The sequence below is a fragment of the Rhipicephalus sanguineus genome, chromosome 6 (genome assembly GCF_013339695.2).
Source record: "Rhipicephalus sanguineus isolate Rsan-2018 chromosome 6, BIME_Rsan_1.4, whole genome shotgun sequence".
NCBI classification, from domain to species: Eukaryota; Metazoa; Arthropoda; class Arachnida; order Ixodida; family Ixodidae; genus Rhipicephalus; species Rhipicephalus sanguineus.
The window spans coordinates 107317888-107342479 of record NC_051181.1 but is presented as its reverse complement, the minus strand read 5'-3'; the positions used below and the strand labels follow the sequence as shown (position 1 = coordinate 107342479).

The 24592-nt window shown below is 48.7% G+C and overlaps 1 protein-coding gene across 5 annotated transcripts in view; it reads left to right on the top strand.

The window, feature by feature from the left end:
- The window catches only part of LOC119396121 (chromatin assembly factor 1 p55 subunit), a 63751-nt gene that overhangs the window by 12245 nt on the left and 26914 nt on the right, over positions 1-24592 (top strand). Inside the window, exons 11-13 of one of the 5 annotated variants that reach the window (XM_037663213.2) lie at positions 2032-2244; positions 4308-4418; positions 8346-8637. The exons of 1 other annotated variant lie outside the window; for it this stretch is intronic. In XM_037663213.2, the coding sequence (XP_037519141.1) occupies positions 2032-2244; positions 4308-4418; positions 8346-8414 (393 nt within the window). In that variant the 3' untranslated portion in view covers positions 8415-8637. Of the gene's footprint in view, positions 1-2031; positions 2245-4307; positions 4419-8345; positions 8638-24592 lie in introns of those variants that run through there. 3 more of the 5 variants (XM_049416918.1, XM_049416920.1, XM_049416919.1) reach the window with 3 other exon arrangements.

The window sequence follows — 24592 nt, the reverse complement described above, 5'->3', positions numbered from 1 at the left end:
GCGCAGACCGGCAAGTCGCGCGCAGCTGTGGCGGAGTGCGCGGAGGTGGTGGCTCTGGTGCACCAGTTGTGTGACATCACTGCTCCTCGTGCATGTGCAGCACGGCTCTTGTACGCACACACGAAACCGCTCCAGCTCGGCCAGTGTAGCTAACGCAACAAAAAAGAGTGGGTGGAGCTAAATAACAGATTTGACACTGCACTAGTCATTAGCACGGGGACGAGAACGCTGAAATGCTTACCGTATTTACTCGAATCTAACGCGCACCTTTTTTCCGGTAAAACGAGTCCAAAAATCGCATGCGCGTTAGAATCGAGTACCGAAAAAAAAAAAGAAACTCGGTTATCGTATTGCCATTGTCATTTCAAAATGGCCGCCTCCTACGCGCCTTGGCCATTTCTGCCATTATTGTTTCACTTCGTACGTGTGCTGAGAAGATTGTCACCCCGTTCTGCATTCGCATCGACGGCATGGAAGTGCCGACTCCAAATACTCGATGAGTGCACCACGACGCAGCATTTAAAAGAATAGTTATTACATGTGCTGAGACGGGCGGAAATCGGGCCACATCACGGTCGTTCGGAGTTCCCGCAACGTGCGTGCAAGACTGGCGCAAATAGAAGCAGAAGATTTTTTACAGCAAAGCTTCACGAAAAGGTTTCAGTGGACCAAGGCAGGGCCGGTTTCCCGAAATCGAAGAGCGTTGAAAGCGACAAGGAGTTGTCCGACAGCGACGAGGACTGATCCATTACGCAACTCGTATCGCCGCCGTAGTGGTGACAGTTTTAGCGGCAAGGCCCGCTTTTTACTTTGTGTTGTACTTTTTTGAAACTTTAGTTCTTTAAAACCCAAATACTTGTTCTTATGAATGCGCGAAGTTTGACTCCTACGGACTTTTTTGTTCTTTTCTCTCACGAGAAAATGGGTGCGCGTTACAATCGATGGATTACTTTTTTTTTTTTTTTGGTGCGCGGAAAACGGGTGCGCGTTACAATCGAGGGCGCGGTAGAATCGAGTAAATACGGTAATAGTTTCCAGACTTAATTTACCGCCGCACACGACCCGTATTGGTCACTTGCCTTGAGAATTGTGTGGTGGGCATTATCTGCAATATTGTCGATGGCAACAACAGATTATTTTGTAGCATTTGCGGCAAAGCAGTGGCTTCATTTGGATTGCTTTGGGGTGCATGCTGTATCAAGAACACAAGAAAAGTAGTCTTAAGTGCATTTCATGTGCAGACCACACTTTGGCAACAACAAACTTGCCAGCTATGGTGCAGTGGACAATCGGTCCATTGCGGGCCAACTCATTGTTGAAACATTGTTGATTCTAATGATGTACTGTGATCAGAAGATTTGTCTTCAGTTTTTATTCACTGCAGTAACATTCACACATGTGCATTTACATTTTACAAAGTGTGGTAATATATTACATGCTTGTTGTGTGGGTGTTTCTTCGAGGGTGTCTTGTGACAGCACCGCAGTCTCGACCGGGATAGCACTTCAGCCACAGCTTGTACTGAAAATGATAGTATACTAGAGAGCTGCTTTATGTGTTGAGAAGGGGTGACATTTTTAACATTTGTGACATTCCTTTTTGTTTTTAGTGGTGCTTCTCATTACTTATTTATTCATACCCTTCGCGATCGGAATGCTTTAGTGCAAAGCATTCGTATCTTCCCCAATGCCTTTTTTCCCCCTCAAGTTCAAATTGAAAAAAGGCTGGTAGACTCTCGGCAAACGAAAATCTCTTAAATGGAACTGCTGCTTGAATGGAACAACTGCTTTTGATATGATCGATTTCATATACTTGAATTTTGAACCCTCGTTCATCTCTCTGTAAACTGAACTCCTTTTAGATGAAACATATTTTCCTGGTCTCTTCAGGTTACGTTTAACGAGAGTCGGCACTATTGCTACTTGAAAACTTAAGTGCACCCTTGTTACCATGTGGCCTCCTGGCAGTAAAGGCAGCGCATCTGCGCAATGAAATGATTAATTAATCCTGCAAATTAACGTCCTTTCGCAGACGGTGGCACTGTGGGATCTGCGGAATCTGAAGCTCAAACTCCACTCATTCGAATCGCACAAGGACGAGATCTTCCAAGTGCAGTGGTCGCCTCACAACGAGACCATTCTGGCCTCGAGCGGCACCGATCGACGGCTCCACGTTTGGGACCTCAGCAAGATCGGGGAGGAGCAGTCTGCAGAGGACGCCGAGGACGGCCCTCCAGAGCTCCTGGTGTGTTGCACTTGCGGAGTTGTTTCGTTGAAGACTGTCGCTGTCTTTGCACTATCAAGTCTGGATGCATGGTCATCTCGGAAGCTGGACTTGCTTAGGATAATGTAATGGAAACAATTGTCATCTAATCATTCATGGCATTGACCTGCAAAGGAGAGCGTGCGACTTAACTAAAGGAATGCTTCCTAGTTGACGAAAAATTCATCCCAGTCCAGGATTCAGACCTGGGACCAGTGAATGCCTTTCCTGGGTGGTTGCCCTGTCATCTTAGCTCACCAAAAGGGCAGGCCAATGGTTAGCAGTGTGAAGGCGAATGAATTGGCAGCCTGAATATGTCAAATCAGTGTTGATCATCAATCCACTTGTAGTAGTAGGCTACAAATGTACCTACTTGTAGTGCAAGCTACAAGTCTGCAAAAGTGCAAGCTACAAAAACTAGAAAAGGCAGTTGAGCTAAGTCTTATTTATTGCCTCGGTCTTCCATTGAGGCAGCAACGAAACTTTTATATGAAATTGCAGATAAGCATGCTTCGTCATGTTGGTCTATGGATTTGAATATAGAACAAGTTAAATACTTCGTTATATCGAGATTTAATTGTATTTTGCATCAAGTTGCATTTACATTAAATTTCATTAGTAAGGACAGCCCATGTAAATGTGGTCAGATTATAACACTGATAAAGTGTACTTCAAACTTTATTGGCTTTGTAAGGAGGCGAAGGGCTTTTCCGGAATAGTGATTCTTAGCCACCTTTCTATAATATATTCTTGGGTGCCTTTCTAGTGAATTTCTGGCTGTTATAGTTTTGCCAGGCAGATTATACACTTAGTGTAGTTAATGTTACAATACAGCATTGCCCGTGACTGATGCGGCAATGGTAGATTCGAAGCTTTGTGTTAAAGGGGTCATAAACCACTTTTCCAAGTAATGATCTAATAACCTCAGTATCGGAGTTTACTGCCTCCCGAATCGATTGCTGCAAAAATTTCTCAATTCCGTCAAGAATGAGCGGAGTTACGAGGGTTTGGCGCACGCTCTAAGCGCTTTCTCTCTTTTCTCGTGCCGACGAGCGCACTGGAAGCTAGACAGGGAGGGATGGCACGGGGGTAAGAAGTTACGTCAGCGTGCGTCATGAAACGCGATCGCTCTCGCGCTGTGATTCGCGTGCGCGAGTGCGGCTACCGTGTAAATTTAGCAGACTGAGGAGTGTGGCGGCACCCCGTGGCAAGAAGTGCATCTCATCCGGCTATCGGCCAATAAGCATGCTATATCTCTTGCGACATAAACTGGCAGATCCGCGACGTCAACGTGCAGACACCCCGCCCACCGACGAGAGTGAGAACCGGCCTCTGTTTGAAAAGAGGGCGCCTGAGGAAACGGCAACTTCGCGCTCCGCTTGTGGCCTTTACGCGGCGCGCACGACTGTAATATTTTGCAGAGCAGTTCATAGCCGTGTCAGCTTTCCGCAGGATGTGTTTTTTCAGCAAGCCCAAGGGGTGCTTCATGACGCCTTTAAGACATGCCGGTGTTGTGTGAAAAACATTTTAACAGCAGAGCTGTCTAAGGTCGAGGTAAATGCCTGGCGATCCGTCGTCCGCACTTCCTAGCCCAGCTGTGAGAGCGAAGCCTGACTAAAGGGAGAGCACGGGTAAAGCTAAGTGGGTGAGAGGGAAGCCTGGTAGAGAAAGGGTAGCAACGGGGAGTGGGTGAAGATGGGTAGAGAGGAGGAGAGCTGAGGCGAGCTATGGTGGGAGTAGAGCAGGGGGTATGAAGAGGAGGTGGGAGCAGGAGCACGATTGGCTGTACCTGAGAAAGGAGTCGACCAATGGTAGCGTGCGATCAAGTGCATGTGGTGCTGGTGAGAGAGGAGGAAGGGTATGCCGAGCGTTAGCGAAAGAGGAGGAAAAGATGTGCTGATGCCACCAGCTCCGCTGTTTAACCGTCCTTCGTGATGTTAAGTTAGTTGAAGCTGCACATGATTTATGTTGGCACTGTCGTGACACTTGTTTCTTTGGTTGTCTGCTGAGATAGTTGATCATTGATGACTCATTTTTGCACGCAGTTCATTCACGGAGGCCACACGGCCAAGATATCGGACTTCTCTTGGAATCCGAACGAGCCATGGGTCATCTGCTCAGTGTCTGAAGACAACATCATGCAAGTCTGGCAGATGGTAGGTGTCTGCTTCACTATAGATGAATGAAATTTGAGTTTTAGTCTGTGCCATCTGTAGGACTCGAAACGTGCTAAAATTTTTTTTATTTACAAATACAATATTTACAGTACTGCAGGTCCTACTTGGGCCCAAGTAGGACTGGGAACATCGCTATACATAGACAATTCCAGCAGCAATAAATGCGACAGTGGTCATTAACATACATGGTAGAATATATATACAGTCGAACCCTGCCACAACGAATGCCACTTAGGTGAAATTTCTAGTACAACGAAAAATTCTCGGTTCCCTGTCGGCATTCCATAGGAGTCAATGCATAAATATGTTCGCCACAACGCACACCTTTTTTCTTCCGTTCTGCTTCAACAAAATTGATTATGCAATTCCAAGCTCAAAAATATATACTCTATGCAGTAAACACCATCTTTAATATTTTGGTCCATTTTAGAACATAAAAATATGTCTATAAATCGTGTGTTGGCCCACCAGGAAGCACCGCTGTTGACGTAGCATCGGGGCCGCCATTGCTTGATAGCGATGGCGATGAGACTGCCCTGCTTTTGCCACTGGCTTGAGTTGCTTCTTGGTCGCAGACAATCTGAAGCCGAAGCTTAGTCGCTCAGTTGTGCACGCTGCATTTTCCGATGCCAATGCTTTTCGCGCTTGGCCAGTTGTCGGAGCGTTATCAGAGCAGCTGGCTGACCCACGTTATCAACGGAATTGGCCAGCCGCAAATGGTGGATGATAAGAATAGCATAGAATAAGGCATAAGTCATCGCTCCATGGTAGCACGCCTGCATCTCGGCGTTGTCTGCGGATAGCTAGTGTTAGCGTGTTAGTGCAAAAGGAGAACGACTATATTTGGGCTAGTTGGTTAAAGTGCATTTTGAAAGGGTTTGTAGCGCAAGCACGGTAGTGCTGAAGGAAAGGCGTTAAAGCGAGGCAAGCAAAGCATTTTCTGAGTCGTCCCTCTTTGCTTTCCTTGCCTCACTTTTACGCCTTTCCTTCAGCACTACCGTGCTTGTGCTGCAAACAGTTTCAATATTTTAATACAGTTGTGCAGTTCGTGTTGCGCGCCTGTGCCTCTGTTTGGTTCATTCGCGAAAGCCGTTCTTTCAGCGCGCTTTTCAACATGGCGAATCGTATCGTGACGCTGCTGGGAAAGAAAAGGAAGCAGCCGACACTTTTTGAATTTTTGAAATAAAGGTTTCTTTGTTCTACTGGCTTAGGTCAGCTATATTTTTAAATTTCACAAAATTTTCGCTTCAACGAATTTTTTTCCGCACACTGTCAGCTTCGTTGTGGGTTTCGACTGTATGGATTACAATCGGCAAGCAGATGTCAATATACTTTGCAATTTGGAACACAAAACAAATTGTCCATATTCTTGTTATGCGTTTCACATGTGCACTACGTAAAAATTTCTGGACATAGTTATGTGAAGTACAACAGTGTAGACTGCTTATAACTAGGGGTGTGCGAATATTCGAACTTTGAAATATTTTCCGAATAATGTTTGCTATTCCATTCGATTCACACCGGAATTTCACTATTCGAAAGCATTCGAACTTCTGGAAAATGAATATAGCGATTTAAAACAGCGAAAAATAATTATAACGACTATAAATCGGCGTGCACCGTGCTTGGTGAAGCCTTTTGGGGCGCTGACGTGCAAAACTGCTAGCCGCTGCCAACGGTGCTCCGAGTGGTCGCTGTGTGACGAGCTTGGTTGGCGGGTCCGCTGCCGATGCGCAAAATGCCCATCGGCGGTTCCAAGGATCCAGTGGGCAGTGTGCTTCGTTGCTTGCAACGAAGCACATTGCGGCTTCTCACATGTTCGCTAGCGCGATGTTATTGCCCGCAAAGTTTGGATACGTCTCTTACATCGGCGCTCACGGAGTTTGGCCTAGCCACAACACTGAGCAGTGAGTTCGGTCGCGGTGTACATGGCCGCGCTGCCCGTCATGTTCGATCGCGAGTATAAAGAGTCTTCTTATGATAGTCTTCATCACGAGTCCGAAGTGCTGATAAGCAGAACATCTAACCGCGGGTCCCACGAGTCAGTTGGTCAAAGACTTGCATCTCTGATGTTCGCGACAAGCACAGCGAACTATCGTAATCTGATGATTCAGGTTCCGCAGCTACCAAACTGGAGCGTAATTGTGCGTCGACCCGTAAATACAGAGCGAGTGCAAACGCTTCGCTAAGTAGCGCGATTGTCGACAGCCGTGACCTCCCGACGCACAAGCAGCAGACGACGCTCTCCAGGAGCGAGCATCAGGGCGAGGCATGCTGGAGCAACATGGCAAACACAGCAAGTCTGAGGCCTCGAAGCGAACTTTAAACATTTGTTTTTTGTATACGTGTTTCTCAATGGAGGGCCTAGCTGAAGCTGGAAATTTGAAGGCGGACTTATGCTGTTCCCGAAGAGCCCAAAATGGCATTACTAGATTAGGTCAATTGCGCCATTGCAGAGCTATAATGTTTTTAGAATGTAATTCAGAATAGGCTTGCACAGGCATGTGCAGGGTTCCCCATTAGGAGGGCATGGGGACAATGTAGCACTATCGCAGCCGCCCCCCCTTTGTTGGGTCCAACGGACAACATGCTTCATAATGAAAAAAATGAAAATGAAGTGATGATTTGCTTCTCGCAATGGCCTGCCTTTGGTCCCTGGCTTTTCCGAATTAAGGATTGGAAGGAAACAGTTTTTGGAATCCAACATCGGGTGCCTTTGGCTCCCATTATCGTCAAAAGCCTGCATCGCCATAGATGCAGGCTTTTCACGCAGAAACGTTTGGGGTAAGCTTTGCGCCCCCCTCCTAGGTGAATGGCGGGGGGGGGGGTGTTCCCCCCTGCCCCCTTCGTGCACATGTCTATGCTTCGAAGTATTCGAAAAATAGAAAATTATTCGATTCGATTTGCACTCAAACTTTATTATTCGAATTCGCATTGCACCCAAAATTTTGCTTTTCGCACAGCTCTACTTATAACGTAAGTCGCTGGAGTCTTGAATACGGTCGATCCCTGATATATCGAACTCGGATATATCGAATTATTGGCTATATCGAACAGTTGAGAAATCCCCTTGAATTTCCCATGCAAAAGTATGGGGCTGGTGTGCACGTATATCGAACTCCCGCACAGCGAAACATCCGCTAGATCGAACGCTGCTCCGCGCCGAAGCCCAGGAAGTGCATTTTTCCTAACAAATATTGATCATTTTTCGGCCGCATTCTTATAAGTTCCAGTCCCTCGTCGCGCGCAGGTGACGAAATTGCGTTGCTCTAGTTCGTTATGCAGCGCTTGTCAGTTCACCAGTATATTTGACGCGCGATCCGCAGGTTTTAATGCATAGGCTAGTGTTTTTCAAAGAGGCTGATTGCCGAGGGCACCAAAATGAGACTTCGAAGTGACTTGGCAGCCATGTGTCTTCATTTAACCTCATTTTGCAGTCTACTTTGCATATGATCACTTTGCTGAAGGCACTGCCATGTTCGACGTGTTGTTTTGGGCATACCATGTCAAAAGTATCCTTTTTCCTTGTTTAAATTAAACTTAACCGGGAAAAAAAAATTTCACGATATTGCTAGCCCGAGATCTGATTCCATTTGTGCGAAAACAGATCATGAATCGCTTTAGCGTAAATAGATATTTCATTGCAATTTAATTAAGATTACTGTACAACACATAAATCGACATATTATGACACTAATTTTGTTGCAGTAGAATATTGAGTGCCTTGAAATGTTGTGTAAATATGACGCATTTACAGACATAGGTAACATATGAAAGGGTTAATGCCGATAATACCTGGGACATGGATTTTCTTGTATAAAGTCGTAGTACATAGCTGCTTTAGTCATGCAACAAATCAGTTGTGTTTCTTAATGCAAAGTTTGTGATCACTTCTTCTTTTTCAAGGCCGAGAACATCTACAACGATGAAGAGCAGGAGACTCCTGCTACTGAGCTCGAAGCATCGGCATCGTAAATTGGCCGTGGTGCTCGACATTGGCTGTCCAAGTCGGTGTTGCCACGACCATTTGTGTTTAATTGTAAAACTCATAATCACGTCCACCACAGCTTTTCTTTTCTTTTTCTTTTTTGACGACTGTCCTAGTTTATTTTTGGCAGGTTGCATTGTATGGGTAATTTTTATCTTCAGTTTGCGAAGGGCAATGTGGTATATTCATTAAAAACAAAAATACATTATCGATTTGACGTGTAAATGAAACATTGTAAAATGGAATGGGTTTGCAAAATACTTGCGATTCCCTTACATGTGGGTCATTTTCATTCCAACCCGACCCATTGTTCTAAAAGTATTTATTTATTGGTTCTGTATATCCAACTGCATTTTAAGCCGAATAAATACACTTTGTAACCAGACGTTTGTGAACTTCTTTTGCCGTGGTAGCATTTATGTTAGTATTTGATTGATGTTTGGACCATGTTTAGTTAAAAACACACAGCCCAACTTCATTAGAGTTGATGCTTATTTTTGGTATAGTAGCTAGTACGGCATTGTAATGAGCTTAAAGTGCTTGAAAATACTTGAAAAATGCACAACACTTAGGCATATCTTCAGCTGCGGCTTTATTTGAAAGCTAGACACATGCGTATATACCGTATTTGCACAATTGTCGGTCGACCCATTTTATATAAATTTGGCATCCGAAGTTGGGGAGTCGATTTCCAATCAAAACCGAAACTAGATTCTGTTGTAAGGTCGACTTACAACCGAAACGGACGAGAAATCGAGCCGCTGTGGCTTGGCTACGACATTGTTTACATTCCGGCTCAACCTTTAACATATGATGTGCCGTATTTTCTCTTGTATTAGCCCGAACCTCTGCTACGATTTCCGGAAATTCTAAAAATGATCCACGCGTACTGCCGCGAAGCTAGCTTTCCTGCAGAGCTTTGAAGCACTGCCGTGAAGCCACATGCATACCGGAATTCGATTTTCTTTAAGCGACGTCGTAAACTTTTTATAAAAAGCGCTCGCGCTTTTACAAACAGCGAAGTTGTTAGAGCCGGCAGTAAGACGTCCGTTAACAAGAAACCCACTCTGCCGTCCTGTGCTAAAAATAGCCAACCCGCGCCGAGGAGCAGTCGCTGCCATAGTAACCGCCACAGTTTCTTACACCGTGGCTCGGGGACAGCCGAGCCGGCGATAATCCTAAAGACCGGCAGTAATATGCACGCAGAGCAAACTCCAGTTCAAGAGTCTTCTGCAATGCTGTGTCAATGAGAAGAAAACAGTCCTGCAGTTTTGGTGGTAAAGAGTGTTCTCTGCGGGGCCGCATTGTGTACAGTCACATAGTAACGTCCCTAAACATGTGCGTCTTTCCCTTTTGAATTTTTAGAGACCCAGACAAACACCAGGGTGGGAAGCACATCGTAAGAATAGCGTACAGCTAAACCTCGATATTACGAAAGCAGATTAACTATTGGCTATAACGGAGTAAATGAATAATAACCTAACCTTTAAGGGGGCCCTGCAAACCTTTCCAAGTAATCATCGAATCGCTTCGTTAAAGGAGTTAATCGCCTCGCGAATCGACTGCCGGAAAAATTTTTAGAATCCGCCAAGCACGAGTGGAGTTAAGAGAAATTTGTTGCACTCTATGCGCTTTCACTCCCCTTTCGTACCAGCGAGCGCGGTGAAAGCTACGCAGTGGGGTCGTGAAAAGGGGGCAAGAAGCTACGTAACATCCTTTGTCAGCGCGAGTCGTGACTTTGAGCACTTTCCCTTTTTAAAGGGACCGACAACTTATTTTTCTCGACCCAGTTGTTTACGGCGCGACAGGAAGCTCACCCTTCGTAGCGTTTGTAGCTGCAATGGTTTATCCGAAAAGCACGTAGTTATTTTATAACCAGTATTTTTCGATCTGAAAGGCTCCAAACACGCATGGAGGCTTGCTCCAGCAACGCTGACAATTGATAGCGATGCCGCTAGCCCTTGTGAACGCTGTCGTCGTTCTGCTTTCGCAGGAGTTGCTGTAACTATGCTTAACCACCTTTATTTTGAGCTTTCCAACCATTTTTGAAAATAGAAAGCTGTTACAATGAGATGTGTGGCTTTATACACCTTCCCGGTATTTGTACAGCGTTCTGTGCGCCTGCGCCCGTGTCATGGATGGCTTGTCCCGGCGGAGCGAAGCCAAGTAATCGAAAACGTAGCTGTGCATATGCACGGCCGCACCGAGTAGCAGCGCGCGTCATTTCTGAGAGAAAGTATAGGTAGCAAAACTATGTCGCTCCAAAATCTTAGCGAACTGGAAACTGCGCGCACGGTTGCATGAGCACGCTGAAAAGTTGCTCAAGACGCGCTGACGAGCATGGGATCATTACGTCACGCGAAGGCAGCGCCACTTTAATGCATACTACTGACGCAGGCATATGTGTACATTTTTATGGAGTAGTACCTTTTAATAGAAAGAAACGAACAATATTTCAGTACTAACAAAAAAATCGTCGACCGCGTACAGTAATCAACGGTCACGTGGCCGTCTTCGTCGGATCGTTCATGTTTTTGCCGCCAGAGGCGTCACAGGTAATTTTTCGCGACTTTCATTTAAGAAATAAAAATATCAATCAATCTCACGAAAAAAACAGGGTTGGTTTGAATCAGTGTGACGGACAATCTTTACATCAGTGGAGTCAACTCGTTTCTTATTCTGGGCAGTTGTCGGTCCCTTTAACCCCCTCCCCCCCGGTCGAACGCGCGGCTTACTTTCAGTGTGATCGTGGACACGTGGCGGTATCCTGCGGCGGCCGCGCCAAGTATGCAGCCCACGATGCTCAAATCAGCCAATGACCGTGGACTTGGTGCTTATGGCGCGGTAGTTTAGGCTTATGGCATCATTTGTCGAGAGAAGAGTGAGCGATTTCTAACTGACCGTGAGAATTAATTGTAAATTCCAGGCTGCGTGCTGCGCTATTCGCCGCGAGATCGGGCTATAGGTGGCAGCACCGTCGCCGCGTTTGTGTGGATAGGCGGTCGGCGGCGAGTATACAAATGTACGCAGCGGCGCTTCGCCGTAGGCGGTTTGAGTCGATCGTCGGCGAATAAAGCGCGTTGAATGCAGCCTAATAGTGATGTATACGCCCTCCATTGCCACATGAATGCATGAAACCGGCCTAACGCACCTATTACGTGTGAGAGAAGTGCAATCTGCCAATCAATGGGGCACTGTGCTCGATGTTTTTTCTTGGTTTATTTGCACGTGTTTAATTTGTGTTTTGCATATACAACAATATAAACAGTTGCGCGACTGAGCCAATGAAGTATTTACTTATTGCTCTAGCGACTATAAAGAAAGAGAGCCTGTATTTCTGCGTAATTAGATGAAGTAGAACTTTGTGCACTCTGCTTTTCTGTTTGCGTGAATACGCGTACTGCTGTAGAAATGCGTGGCTTCAGGACTTTTTTGCCGCTAACCATCCTCTGCAGACGCTAGTTCATGCTTTGCGGTATCACAAGGATTTCCAAATCGCCAACACATCACGAGATGGTGTCGCTAAAGTTCTGCGTTCACACCTCGACATTTAGTACTTCTTTTTTTCGTTTAGGACGACGCCAAATGCACTATGTGATGCGCTTGAACGTGAAAGGTACCCATATTGAAATGATTTTGGGCGATTGGACGGTACGATGGTTAGACCTAACGCCATACCGTCACGTGCATGCATTTACTTATTAGAGTGCATACAAGTCTCGTAAGGCCAAATGCTTATGTATATCGTGTAGGCATACGTACAAGCATTTGATACTGCCCTAGCACAACGGAATAAGCTGTAATCTGAGGACGTGCATGACGTACGCAAACATGCGAACACGGCGTGGCTAGCAGACGACGCAAGGAGCCATCCACACCACGGGGTTTCGTCCGCTCGCCGCTAGGTGCCGACTCTGCTCGATCTCGCGGCCAATAATGTTTCGTTCGCACGCTCGCAGGAGCCTCGAGTTCGGATCGGCAGCATTTCCTGACCGTGTTCAAAAAAGTCACAGTTTCGCCGCAAGGGCGAAGCAATGAATGCGATAGCAAGGAACTAATAGTCTCAGTTGGAACAGCGCTTCTGTTGCAAAGGCGGCCGAAGCAGCGAAGGAAACTAGCGTGCTTCAAGTGTCGAGCTGTGACACCTGATAGTTCGCGCTCATCTTCTGTTTGTTCGTTTGGCGGCGTCCCTGAGCTCGAATGACATTCGTACGCGCCGTAACATGAGCGCGGACATCACGGTGAAAGCGTGAAACATTCCTCTACCCCTCGCCACGAGAAAACCGCGCGAGCAGACAGCGGAAGAGCAAGCTTCTCCCATGCGCAAATATAAGAAGAAGCGAGCGAGCTCGCCGACGACTTTTAAATGCGCCCGTCGGGATCCTAGCGCCACCTCGCTGGTAATGAAGAAACGCTTATTATCGCCTGCTGTCTCCGAGTCCGTCCAGCGCTAAATGGTGTGTATATAAGGCTCGCCGTTAGCTACGTGGAGGATCTGCGTTTCGTGGCGTAGTGGATAGCGCCGCTCGCTGCGGATCAAGAGGTCCCTGGTTCGATTCCGCGCTTCGGAAGCATTTTTCTGAGTTATTTTTCTTTGGGGCCTTTATATATATATACATACTTATACATATACGGTGCATGACGGCGGCGACGGCGACGGCGACGGCAAAATCCAGCCGAGACTGTCCATATAATTGCTATCGCAATAAAAGTGTTGCACGGCTCCTTATGTACCTTCTTTCTTATGATTGGACAACACCACGGTTCACGCAGTTGATGCGTGGGCCGCCGCGGGCCACGCATGAACGCATTTCTATGGAGAAAATGCTGGAAGTCTGTGTGCTTAGATTAAATGCACGTTAAAGAACGCCAGGTGGTCGAAACTACCGGAGCTCTCAACTACGGCGTCTCTCATAATAATATCGTGGTTTCGGGACGTTGAACACCAACAATTATTATTGCACGCAGTTCATGCGTGTGTTTGTATGTGTTGAGTATATGCATCACTACAAAATGTAATAATTTCGAGGAGTTTCAACAGCTTTTCGAGGGTAAAGCCCGGTCGCATAAGATATAAATAGGCACTCGTGGCAGATAATAATTGTTGGTGTTTCGCGTCCCAAGATCACGGGCTCCTAAATCTAAGGAGGCGGACCTCTCGCATTTAGCCTCCACATAGGCCTCTTTCGAAACGGAGCCGCCGCGGCCGGGATTCGATCCCGCGACCTTCAGCCCAGTAGTCAAGTACCATAACGACTAAACCACCATGGCGGGTCTATGGGGGCAGTTAAAAGCTGTTAGATGTATGGCTATCAATATATCAGTGCTGCCTGTCGTGCGAAACTGGCTTTTGCATTGTTTCGATTCACGCCTGACTTATCGCTGCGTGGTCTGAAGACGGAGCTGCAGTGTTTCTAGTCGGGTGCGAAAAACCGGCGTTTCCATCCGCAAGAATGGCCGGTGCAGAAGGGGAGTGACCTTGGAAGTTTTAAACAGTCGCCAAGATTTTATGCCCTCTCTTTACGCCGAACATTGTGTTCCGGAACTTTTGCATGCTTTATGCCTTTCCGCAGTACTTTCTGTTCCGCTCTAATGGCGCGTTCACACTTGGCCTCGATGGGGGCGAAAGCGGCAAAACTCACCGGAAATTCACTCGCTTCGCCGCCTAAGCGGCCGGAAAACCACGCCGCGAGGCGGACGCGAAAAAATCGGTCCGAGACCGATTTTTCCGCCACGCGAAAGCGGATCGCCTTTCCGCTTCATACCCGTCCAGCACGACAAGACTCACAGCCTCGACAAGGACGCGTTCCTCGAGAACCTGGTTTGGATTACGATTGACAAGAACACTGGAAGTAGAAAAAGGTGTAGCAGTAGCGAGTCGGCGTGCCCCAACGTGTCTCGCTTCTTGCAAAGCCGGGTGAATCCGCCGCCGCAGCCACTGCTGCCGTGTCCGCTTATGTAGTTTCTGCTGGTGTATCTCCCGAAACGGCGGTTTGAAAAGGTGAAAGCTATTTATTTTCCGTGTTTTGCATGCTCAATTTGAATTCGGTACGAAATTAAATGCTCAGGAAACGGGGAAAAGAGAATGAATTCTCGAAGTGGCGAAGGCGGCGGCGGCGACAGCATGCTGGAGAGGCAGAACAAATGTGAACATTTCCGACGCGCGCGAAAACGGGTTTCCGGCCGCTCTGGCGCTTTCGCTTTCTCTTCGCTTCTCAAGTGTGAATGCGCCTTAACAGAACAATCGCGGCGCCGAAGCCGTTGGTAACGGTTTTCACTTGATTCAGCTGATTGCTAAGAAATGCGTATGAGCGTGGCGTATTAGCTTAATATTAATTCAGGCAAGACTGAGGTGAGACACGCAAGAGACGAACTGGTCTGTCGAGAAAACATTTATGATCGGGGCACGGCGCTCTGTATCACGGGGTGATGCTGCCTGCCCCCCCCCCCCTTTTTTTTTCTATAAATTTTGCCGCATTGTCTTCGCTCATCTACAAAGCAGCTGCCTCAACTGCATGGGTAAAAGTTGAACGCAGCCTGATAAGACTCCTTGATCGGTTAGGTGTAGGCTCCGACGCAATCTATTTTTTTTTTCATAATCAAAAGAGAAAGAAAAACAAACAAACAAAAAACGCGCGTGCGCTGTCCTGCAGAAACAACTATATATGTGATGCAGCAACAACAGAAAAGTTCTATTTTTTAACAGCGAAGCCGTTCAGCACTTGAGTTGTTTTCTGATCACCCCGTACCAAAAAACTATCATAATCATAAACGGGTATGCGCCAAGAAATTGGGTAAATCCTAGGGGTGTGCGAATATCAAATTTTTCGAATACGAATCGAATACGAATATCCACCTTCGAATATCGAATCGAATATCGAATATCAAAGGAAAAATGCCTCCACAGTAACAATGTTTTATTTAACATGTAGCTATTTGAAGAAAAAAAACATTAACAGCCTGACTGGGAACACAACATACACTGCTATCTCCAGAACAGAATGTCCAGGCTAGCACAATGCACATCACAACACAAGCAAATATCACGGCACAATGAAAGTAATGACTACATGTTATCATGAAGAAATATGAGTTGCTCCACATGATCAGGCAGCAGGCGCTCCCTTCTAACAGAGACAGCCCCCCCCCCCTGCCACTGAAAAGGCACGCTTGCTTGGAACAGAAGTGGCTGATATAGGGAGGTACATGGGGCAAAGCTTTGCCAGACTGGGGTATCTGAAGGTGCCTACAGTCCGCCACCAGTCACGTGGGTCACTGTCTTTCTTCAGAAGTGGTCCTGCATAGTGAACGAGTGGTAGTGCGGCACGTTACGGCCGCATAATATTGAAAATGTACGGTTACATGATCGCCAACAGCGCTGCACGTCGGAGATGCACCAGCAATAAATCATACGTATTGGGGCGCTCGTCGCAGGCAGATATCGTGCCTCCGTGTACTTACGATGTGTATCGCTCCTCTCGGCAACGTTTTTAGCGATACGAACGCAGCAGAAATGTGGAAGACGAGTTATCGCATATTCGAATTTTTCGAATATTCGAAGTTATCAATATTCGAAACTTTTCGAATACACGATTTTCGAATCGAATACGAATATTTCGAATGTAATATTCGACGAATATTCGAAACTTTCGAATATTCGCACACCCCTAGTAAATCCCACTACTTACCACTGGTCCACTAAAAAATGAAGAAACCATCGTCCAGAACTAGTCCAGTCCAGAAGTGGATGGCTACGACGACTGGCTCGCGGCCCTTACGGCTGACCTCGAAGCCACCACGCGGTCGATCACCACTACGCCTATCAATCCCGACGTCGACCCGCACCTGCTCCACTTGTGGGACGCTAGAAGGGGATTGACGAAGCGTTGGAAGCGGCAGCGCCTGAATCGTAGACTGAAACTTCGGATTGCGCGTATCACGCGAGAAGCGCAGGAATACGCCCAGACTCTCACGAGTAACAACTGGAGGGGATTTTGCAACAGGCTGTCCGGCACCCTGAGTACTGCTAAGACATGGAGCATTCTCCGAGCACTTATAGACCCCTCGGGCACCAAGACGCAGACACAAAAGCGGTTGCACGTCCTTACCCACTCGTTTTCGAGACTCTCCCGACCGCCTTCTGCAGGAACTGCAGGCGCGCTATATTCCTTCTGGAGCGAGTCCCCAGTACAACCCGTACCCGTACGTCACAGATATGCCCAACGCTCTGGATGCCGAAATCACGATTCAAGAGGTCCGCTCCGTGTTAGAGGACATCCGCAAGAATTCAGCGCCGGGTATGGACCACATCCGATACACGACGCTTCGAAACCTGAACGACGCAGATCTTACGCACCTGGTGAACACGTTTAACGAGCATTGGCGAAACGGCACGCTACCCCAGTCATGGCGACATGCGGATATTTCCCTCATCCCAAAACCGGGGAAGCCCATCTCCATCGCAAATCTCAGACCGGTCTCACTTACATCATGTATAGGAAAGCTCATGGAGCACGTTGTCCTGCGACGCCTGCAGCCGTTTCTGGAAGGCAAGTCTTTTATTGCGATAGCAATTATATGGACAGTCTCGGCTGGATTTTGCCGTCGCCGTCGCCGTCGCCGCCGTCATGCACCGTATATGTATAAGTATGTATATATATATAAAGGCCCCAAAGAAAAATAACTCAGAAAAATGCTTCCGAAGCGCGGAATCGAACCAGGGACCTCTTGATCCGCAGCGAGCGGCGCTATCCACTACGCCACGAAACGCAGATCCTCCACGTAGCTAACGGCGAGCGTTATATACACACCATTTAGCGCTGGACGGACTCAGAGACAGCAGGCGATAATAAGCGTTTCTTCATTACCAGCGAGGTGGCGCTAGGAGCCCGACGGGCTCATTTAAAAGTCGTCGGCGAGCTCGCTCGCTTCTGCTTATATTTGCGCATGGGAGAAGCTTGCCCTTCCGCTGTCTGCTCGCGCGGTTTTCTCGTGGAGAGGGGTAGAGGAATGTTTCACGCTTTCACCGTGATGTCCGCGCTCATGTTACGGCGCGTACGAATGTCACTCGAGCTCAGGGACGCCGCCAAACGAACAAACAGAAGATGAGCGCGAACTATCAAGTGTCACAGCTCGACACTTGAAGCACGCTAGTTTCCTTCGCTGCTTCGGCCGCCTTTGCAACAGAAGCGCTGTTCAAACTGAGAGTATCCATTGGCGAGCCTCACTTCGTATAGCATTAGTTCCTTGCTATCGCGTTCATTGCTTCGCCCTTGCGGCGAAACTGTGACTTTTTTTCTCGGATACGCAGTTTGGCTTTCGCCCTCACTTGTCAACGCAGGACGTGTTACTCCAGTTGAAAGAGCAGGTCTTGGGTCCATCGCGGGGGGCTCAAACCCGCGCTTTGCTTGCGCTGGACCTTAAGTCGGCCTTCGACAATGTGGAGCACGACCTCATTCTCAGCAACCTCGCCGAATCACGCTGCGGAGTTCGAGTTTATAACTACGTCCGAGCCTTCCTTCGCGACCGTACCGCAACATTGGTATAGGCCCTCATCGCTCCAGTATCATACACCTGCCGGGCAGAGGCACGCCTCAAGGGGCTGTGATCTCGCCAGCACTCTTTAACATTGCTATGTCAGGTCTTCCCAAACAACTTCAGCAAGTTGAGGATCTGCACTATGCCATCTATGCCGACGATATCACATTGTGGACGTTTCGGGGTTCTGACGGTGCCATTCAAGACCGGCTTCAACAAGCAGTCGAGGTCGTATCAGACTATGCTCGACAGGGCGGCCTCACTTGTGCCCCGAACAAGTCTGAGCTCCTTGTCTTCCGTGGCCGCAGTAAGGATCCCCCACCCCACATCAATGTACTCGTCGAAGGGACACTCATCCCTCAGGTAGAGCGAGCACGCATCCTCGGACTTCACGTTCAAGCAGATGGCAGGGCTAGACACACCATCTCTCTACTCTCACGCCAGACGGAACAGATCATCGCCATGCTCCGACGCGTAAGCAATCGACGCTCGGGCCTTGGGGAGCGGGACATGCTTCGACTAGTAGACGCGTGCATTCTAAGCCGCTTTAGTTACCACCTTCCCTTTCACCGGTTAACGCAAGGACAACGTGAACGAGTAGACACGCTCATCCGTAAGGCCATCAAGGTCGCGTTGGGGGTTCCGCACTATACTTCTACGCAGCGCCTTTTGTCGCTAGGAGTGCACAATACCCTCGATGAAGTGCTCGAGGCCCAGTGGATTAGTCAGCGCCAACGCCTCCTTCTCACTCCAACGGGTAGACAGCTACTAATCCGCCTGGGTCACCCAGTGCCCCCTGCACCTCCGGAAACACAGGGGACTTCCTTGCCGCTCCAAATAGCTCGAGTACTTCGCGTGCATCCCCTACCACGCAACATGCACCCTGATCGCAACACCGGTCGTCGGCGGGCACGAGTGAGATACCTAAACCGCACTCTCAGCGAGGTTGAGGAGGATAGGGTCTATTACACGGATGCGGCTTGCATGGCAAACGTACACACGGCAGTGGTGGTTAGCGGCACTCATGAGATTGTAAGTGCTGCCTCGATCTCCTCACCATGTTCAGCCACCGACTCGGGTGAGATTCTGGCGGTTACCCTGGCCATCCAACGCACCTTGAGCCTCCCCGCGGAAACGTACTACATAATCACCGATTCGCAAGCGGCATGTCGGGCTTTCCTAACAGGTCGCGGCATTCCCGAAACCTCATATTCTATTCTTTTACGTACATCCAAAGTTGCATCAGACATCAGCCACACAATACACCTGCTCTGGACTCCTGGTCATGCCTCACTGTCGGGTAATGAACGCGCTCATGCGGCCGCTCGAGAACTCACCCTCCGAGCAGCCCCGCGCAGTGAGGCGGCCAACACAGAGCTAGGTTCCACACTTATCACTTATCACGAGGTCACACAGCATTACATACGCCAACGACAGCGATACCAACAATCACCAGCGCCCTTCACGCGAGAGGAGGCTGTCGCACTTCGCCGACTGCAGACCCGAACATTTCCAAATCTGCACTTCCTGCACAAATTATATCCGACTCGCTATACCAACGCCTGTCCAGGATGTGGCGCCATCCCCACAACATTTCACGTCACCGTAGAGTGCACCGCTGCCTACTTCCCTCCCCTCCCACCAATCCTTCGGTCCACCCGTACCCCAGAGCAGTGGGAAGGCATCCTTCGCGAAGGCGCCCCCGAGGTCTGTCGGGCGCTCGTCCAGCGGGCCCGGGCTATCGCAGAGGTTGCCATAGGAGTCCCGGAATAGAAACCCTCCCCGTTTTCTTTAAATTTTAATAAAGGAATGTTTTCATCATCATCATCGTCGTCAAACGAGTATGTGCCACAGAAATTGGGAAAATCCCGCTACACACAACTTGCACTAAAAATGAAGAAGGCAACAGTTAGCCCAAGAAATGGCTGTGAAGCGACGGCGGCGAGCCGAAGACCCCGAGCACGTACAACGATAGAATACTAGGGAACGGGAAAGGCAGCGGCGGCTGCGAGAAGACCCCGAAGCGATGGAAGCCCTACGCCAGTGTCGACGTGCCCGTCGATCTATGAGAGGTGCGAACGCTCGGTTTTAGCGCGACGTTCTGTCTATGGAGTAGGGACATCCGTGTCGTGTCTGTCATTGTCTGTGGTTTAACTCGAACCTCTCTGCGCTGAGAATCAACGTAGAAATAACCTAGCATCACCTAACTAAAGCCTAGAAACGACCTTGAAACATCCCAGAAACAACCTGCATCACCTAGCTAAGGTCTAGAAACAACCTCAAGCAACCAGATTAGTCTTCAGAATTGTCCAGTTTTGCCGTTTCAAGCCTCGCGCTCTTTAGTGCAAGTTTCGCTTGATTTTTTTTCTCTTACTTTTTCTTATGCCTCCCCTTGTGTAGGTGCTGTCTCTATAGTCTGGCGACACGGATTTTGTGAAACAATGTAAGCTCTACATTTTAGATGTGAAGCATCTTATAGCGGAGTTCAATCCGGTGGTGGTGGTAGTGGTGGTGGTGTGCGGCGTGACCACCCTTACTGCGCATGCGCAAGCCCACTCCACACACCTCCTCTCCTCTCCCTCTCTCCACTTCCAATTTCCCCTCCCCGTTCCCCTTTCCCCTCACCTTTTCCGCTTCCCCTCTCCCCTTTCACTCTCTCCACTCCCCTCTTTCCTTTCCCTCTCCTCCCTCTCTCCTCTCCCATCTCCTCTCCTCTCCACTTCCCCTCTCCCCTTTACCTCTCTCTCCTCCCCTGTCCACTCCCCCTCTGAAACGCGGGCTCTACATGCCGAAACGCTGCTTCGCATCGCCTCAGGTCCCCTTTAGCGGGAGATGGTGTGATTTTTTTATTGGATTGCTTCGAATTCCTGCACAAGCCGCAACGAGAATTCGCGGCGTGTGTGTGGACCATACACATGCACGTGCTCTTGAGCAGTTCATGAACAAAAAAAAATGATGTTCGTGTTGTATATCGACGGCGAGACACACCTTTTATCGTTTGCAAAAAAAAGGTGTATTTTGGCATGTTTGTCTGCCACAAAACGGTAATCGCTGTCGTCTATCTCACGTGCTTCCTTTGTGTTATCGCCACGCGCCGCTACTTTCCGGTCACGAGCGGCGTGCGTGATATCAGCGTGACACAGCACTGTTAAAAAAATAGCGAGCGGAATGTTTTCGAGGAGGGAAGCGCAAGCAAGCCAGATGATGATTATTGTTGTGTGGAAGAAAAAAGCCTCAAATACGGCCTTTTTCTTAGAGTGTACCCATTTAAGGAGTCGGTATTAGAGCGTAGTGCGAACTAGACTTCAAGGCTGGCTTCTCCACAGTAAGGTACTTATTGCGGAGAAGCCCGCTTTAACGGGTCTTTTAAGCGTGAACTGCTGGGCCCAGTCGGTTCATGTTTGAAGCCAAGAAAACCAGCGAAAATCAAGACACAGGACAGAAAAGAAGGCACACACAAACCGGTTTCGTTGTTTTTTCCCCCGTTTTAAATGGTAATTTTTTTCATTTTTCAGCAAAAGACCAATACGCAGTACTCTGAAAAGTGGGGATATGGTAGGAGATATTAACGTCGTTGAGAAACCAGAAATGCTGCAGTTGGGCGACAAGCGTTTCGAAAAAAGTGGAAGCAATTAAAAAATAACATGCACGTATCTCCCATTGCTTCTGGCTGCATTATGAGTGTCTAGATTAATCGATTGTGCTATAACAATGCCAGCTACCTACGTATGCCAGCAGTATCGAATGCGTCGAAGTGTTGTCTTCTGTCAAGGCGTCTGTTCGCCTAAACGCAGACTTCACAGGTTTCGCCGAGCGGCCGCCCCCCCTAATCACCGAAGGGGGGGGGCGCAAAATCTGATCCATACATTGACTCCCCTAGTCACCTAAGAGGAGGGGGGGCGCAAAATCTGCCTCGTACATTGACTTAGAAGGGGGGGGGGCGCTGCGATGAACCTCCCCCCCCCCCCTGATGGGGAACCCTGCGCACGCCTATGGTTTCGCTGCCGTTATAGTTACGTAAGAGATTAGACAGTATGGTGAACGAGAATGCACTCTGAAGCACGCGCAAATGCCGCTTGGTTGGTAACAACTTTATTGATGGTCCGGCAGAGCTTTCGCCGACTGGGCTTTAGGTCTCCCACGTGGGGACGTCGAGGCCTTGCCTCACCGCCGCCTCGCGGGCCTGCTGGACAGCCCAAAGTTGGTCGCCGAGGCTGGGGCTGCGCAAGGCAGCGGCCCACCGCGGCGGAAGGGTTCCGGAGTTAGCACCTTCCGGATTTTTGTCACAGTCCCAGAGTATGTGATTTAATGTGGCGACCTCAGTGTGGCAGATCTTGCATATATTTGTCGGGTATGTACTCGGGTAGAGCCTGTTACACTGTGCGGGGTTGGGGTACGTGTGCGTCTGCAGTTGTCTGAGGGCCGCCGCCTGCGTCCTGTTCAGCTTGTCGCTGGGCTGAGGAAAGGTTCGGCGGGCCAGGCAGAAGGCCTTGGTAATTTCATTATAGCTGGTCAAGCGGTCTTTGGTGTTGCCCCATAGACGACGGTCGCCGGTGCGGTTTGTGAGCTCGCGCGCCTTGGCGTGTGCCGTCTCGTTTAGGTTGCGTTGAGTCTCTGATACCTCTCCCATGTGAGCCGGAAACCAGATGAGCCTGGTTTGACAATCTACCACTCGATGGAGTTGGCTATTGCGTAGGATTCGGGCCGCTCGTCGCGAGATCCATCCTTTGGCGAAGTTTCTGATTGCTTGTCTCGAGTCGCAGATGACCGTCGTGCACGTCGTATCCGTGAGTGCGAGCGCCACCGCCACTTCCTCCGCTTCTTGTGCGTGCTCGCACGGTATACTTGCCGATATTCTCGTTTGGCCTTTCCAATCGACGACCGCGACCGCGAATCGTGAGCGTTCTGCGTATTCAGCGGCGTCAACGAACCGCGCCCCCATTTCGTCTCCGTAAGTGTGGAGGAGAACTCTTTCTGCATTTTTATTGGCAGGTTACAATGATTTACTTACTCGCGGTTTACCGCGAGCCAGAGTGAAACTTTGGTCGCTCGCTGGGCACTCGCGTTTTTCGCGTCATGCACATCTAGACTACGCACATCCTGAGAGTGGTGACGTCTGTCGGAGGCAGCGGACAACGCAGTAGCAGTCGAAGGTGACGCTGCGTGTGTAGAGCCAGAGTCCTTGGTTGCGTAAGGCTAAGACCTTGCTCTGCAAAGGATGAATGAAATAGCGGCTTCAATTTCTGGCCACAGCGGTCGCATTTCTGGAGGTATGAAATGCGAAGAAACGCTCGCGAACTTGGATTTAGCTTTTAACTGCGGAGCACTTTAAGGGCCCGGCCTGTCGTCCATCCATGGATCTCATGTGGCAATGGTCACACTCAGAGTAAAGCGCTAAATACATGCCGCAACAAGGCTAGCAATGCTCAAAACTGGGTTAAAATGAATGAACAAGGTCTAAAATAATGTAAGTGATGGAAATAACCAAGAAGTAATCGCAATAAATAACTTAAAAACGCTAAAACGTTTCTGAAACATGCAGCTGACTCCGGCGCCGTGCAAGAGAGGGCGCCACCGCCTTGCAGAGCGCACGATTTCACCGGCTCTCTCGGCGCTACATCTGAAGAGGGAAACAACCTGACGGAAATCGCTGCAGACGACGCGTATCTCAACTGCCGTAACAAGCAGGAAGTCGATAAAGCGCAGCAAAAGGTAGCGCGCATGTCGCACACCGAGTTTGCGAATCTCCCTTGCAAGATTCCACTCGTGCCGGGGAAACCCTACATGCTTACCTCAAAACGTTGGCGTCATCGACGGTTTGGTAAACGGAGCAGTGGGAACTCTACGAACGGGAATCGCTGAGTGACCGTGCTACGCGCTGCCACAGGTTTCACAGTTGTGGAGCTGCATTTTTTTTTCTTCGATATGGCTAATAGAAGATGGTGCCTTGACTGGCGTCCGCTACGTCTCTTCCCACGGTATACATAACTAATAGCACAAAAAAAGATCGAAAATATAGAAAAACACAGGAGACAGTGCAGAACATGTGCAAAGTTTTGCACACGTCTAAATAAAGCCACCAAAATGACTCGTGCTGTTCTGTAAACAAGATAAAGTGTACAAACGAGTCTGCAAACCGCATATGAGTCCTGCACATATACACATAACAAAACATGTGAGCAACGATAGCTTATGGTTGCGCGTGACAGACGCAAGGACGACACCGAAAATAATATACAAAAATTGGCCGCGTATCTGCGTGCTCCGCTGCAAATGCCGTCTAAAGACGATAGAGGAGGCGCTGCGTGAGATATGGACGCCATCTGGCAATACGTCGGGAAACATGAGCTTGTGCAGAGGGTTTCCTTCCTCCGTGGCAGAGGGCGTTCGTCGGCGTGCATAGCGTGGCATTTTCAGCGCAGTCGCATTTTCAGCGCAGCTTAAGAAACTAGGCTCTTTAGAATTACGTATCTATGCATTCTTTATTAAAGGAACACACCACCTAATACTTACCTAGTGATGTTGCGCCTCAGATATGCGTAATGTTTGCTTTTTGATCAACGATGCACACAAGTAGGAACCCAGTCAGCAGTTCAAGATGGCTGGGCCTTGGGCAAGTGGTTCAACT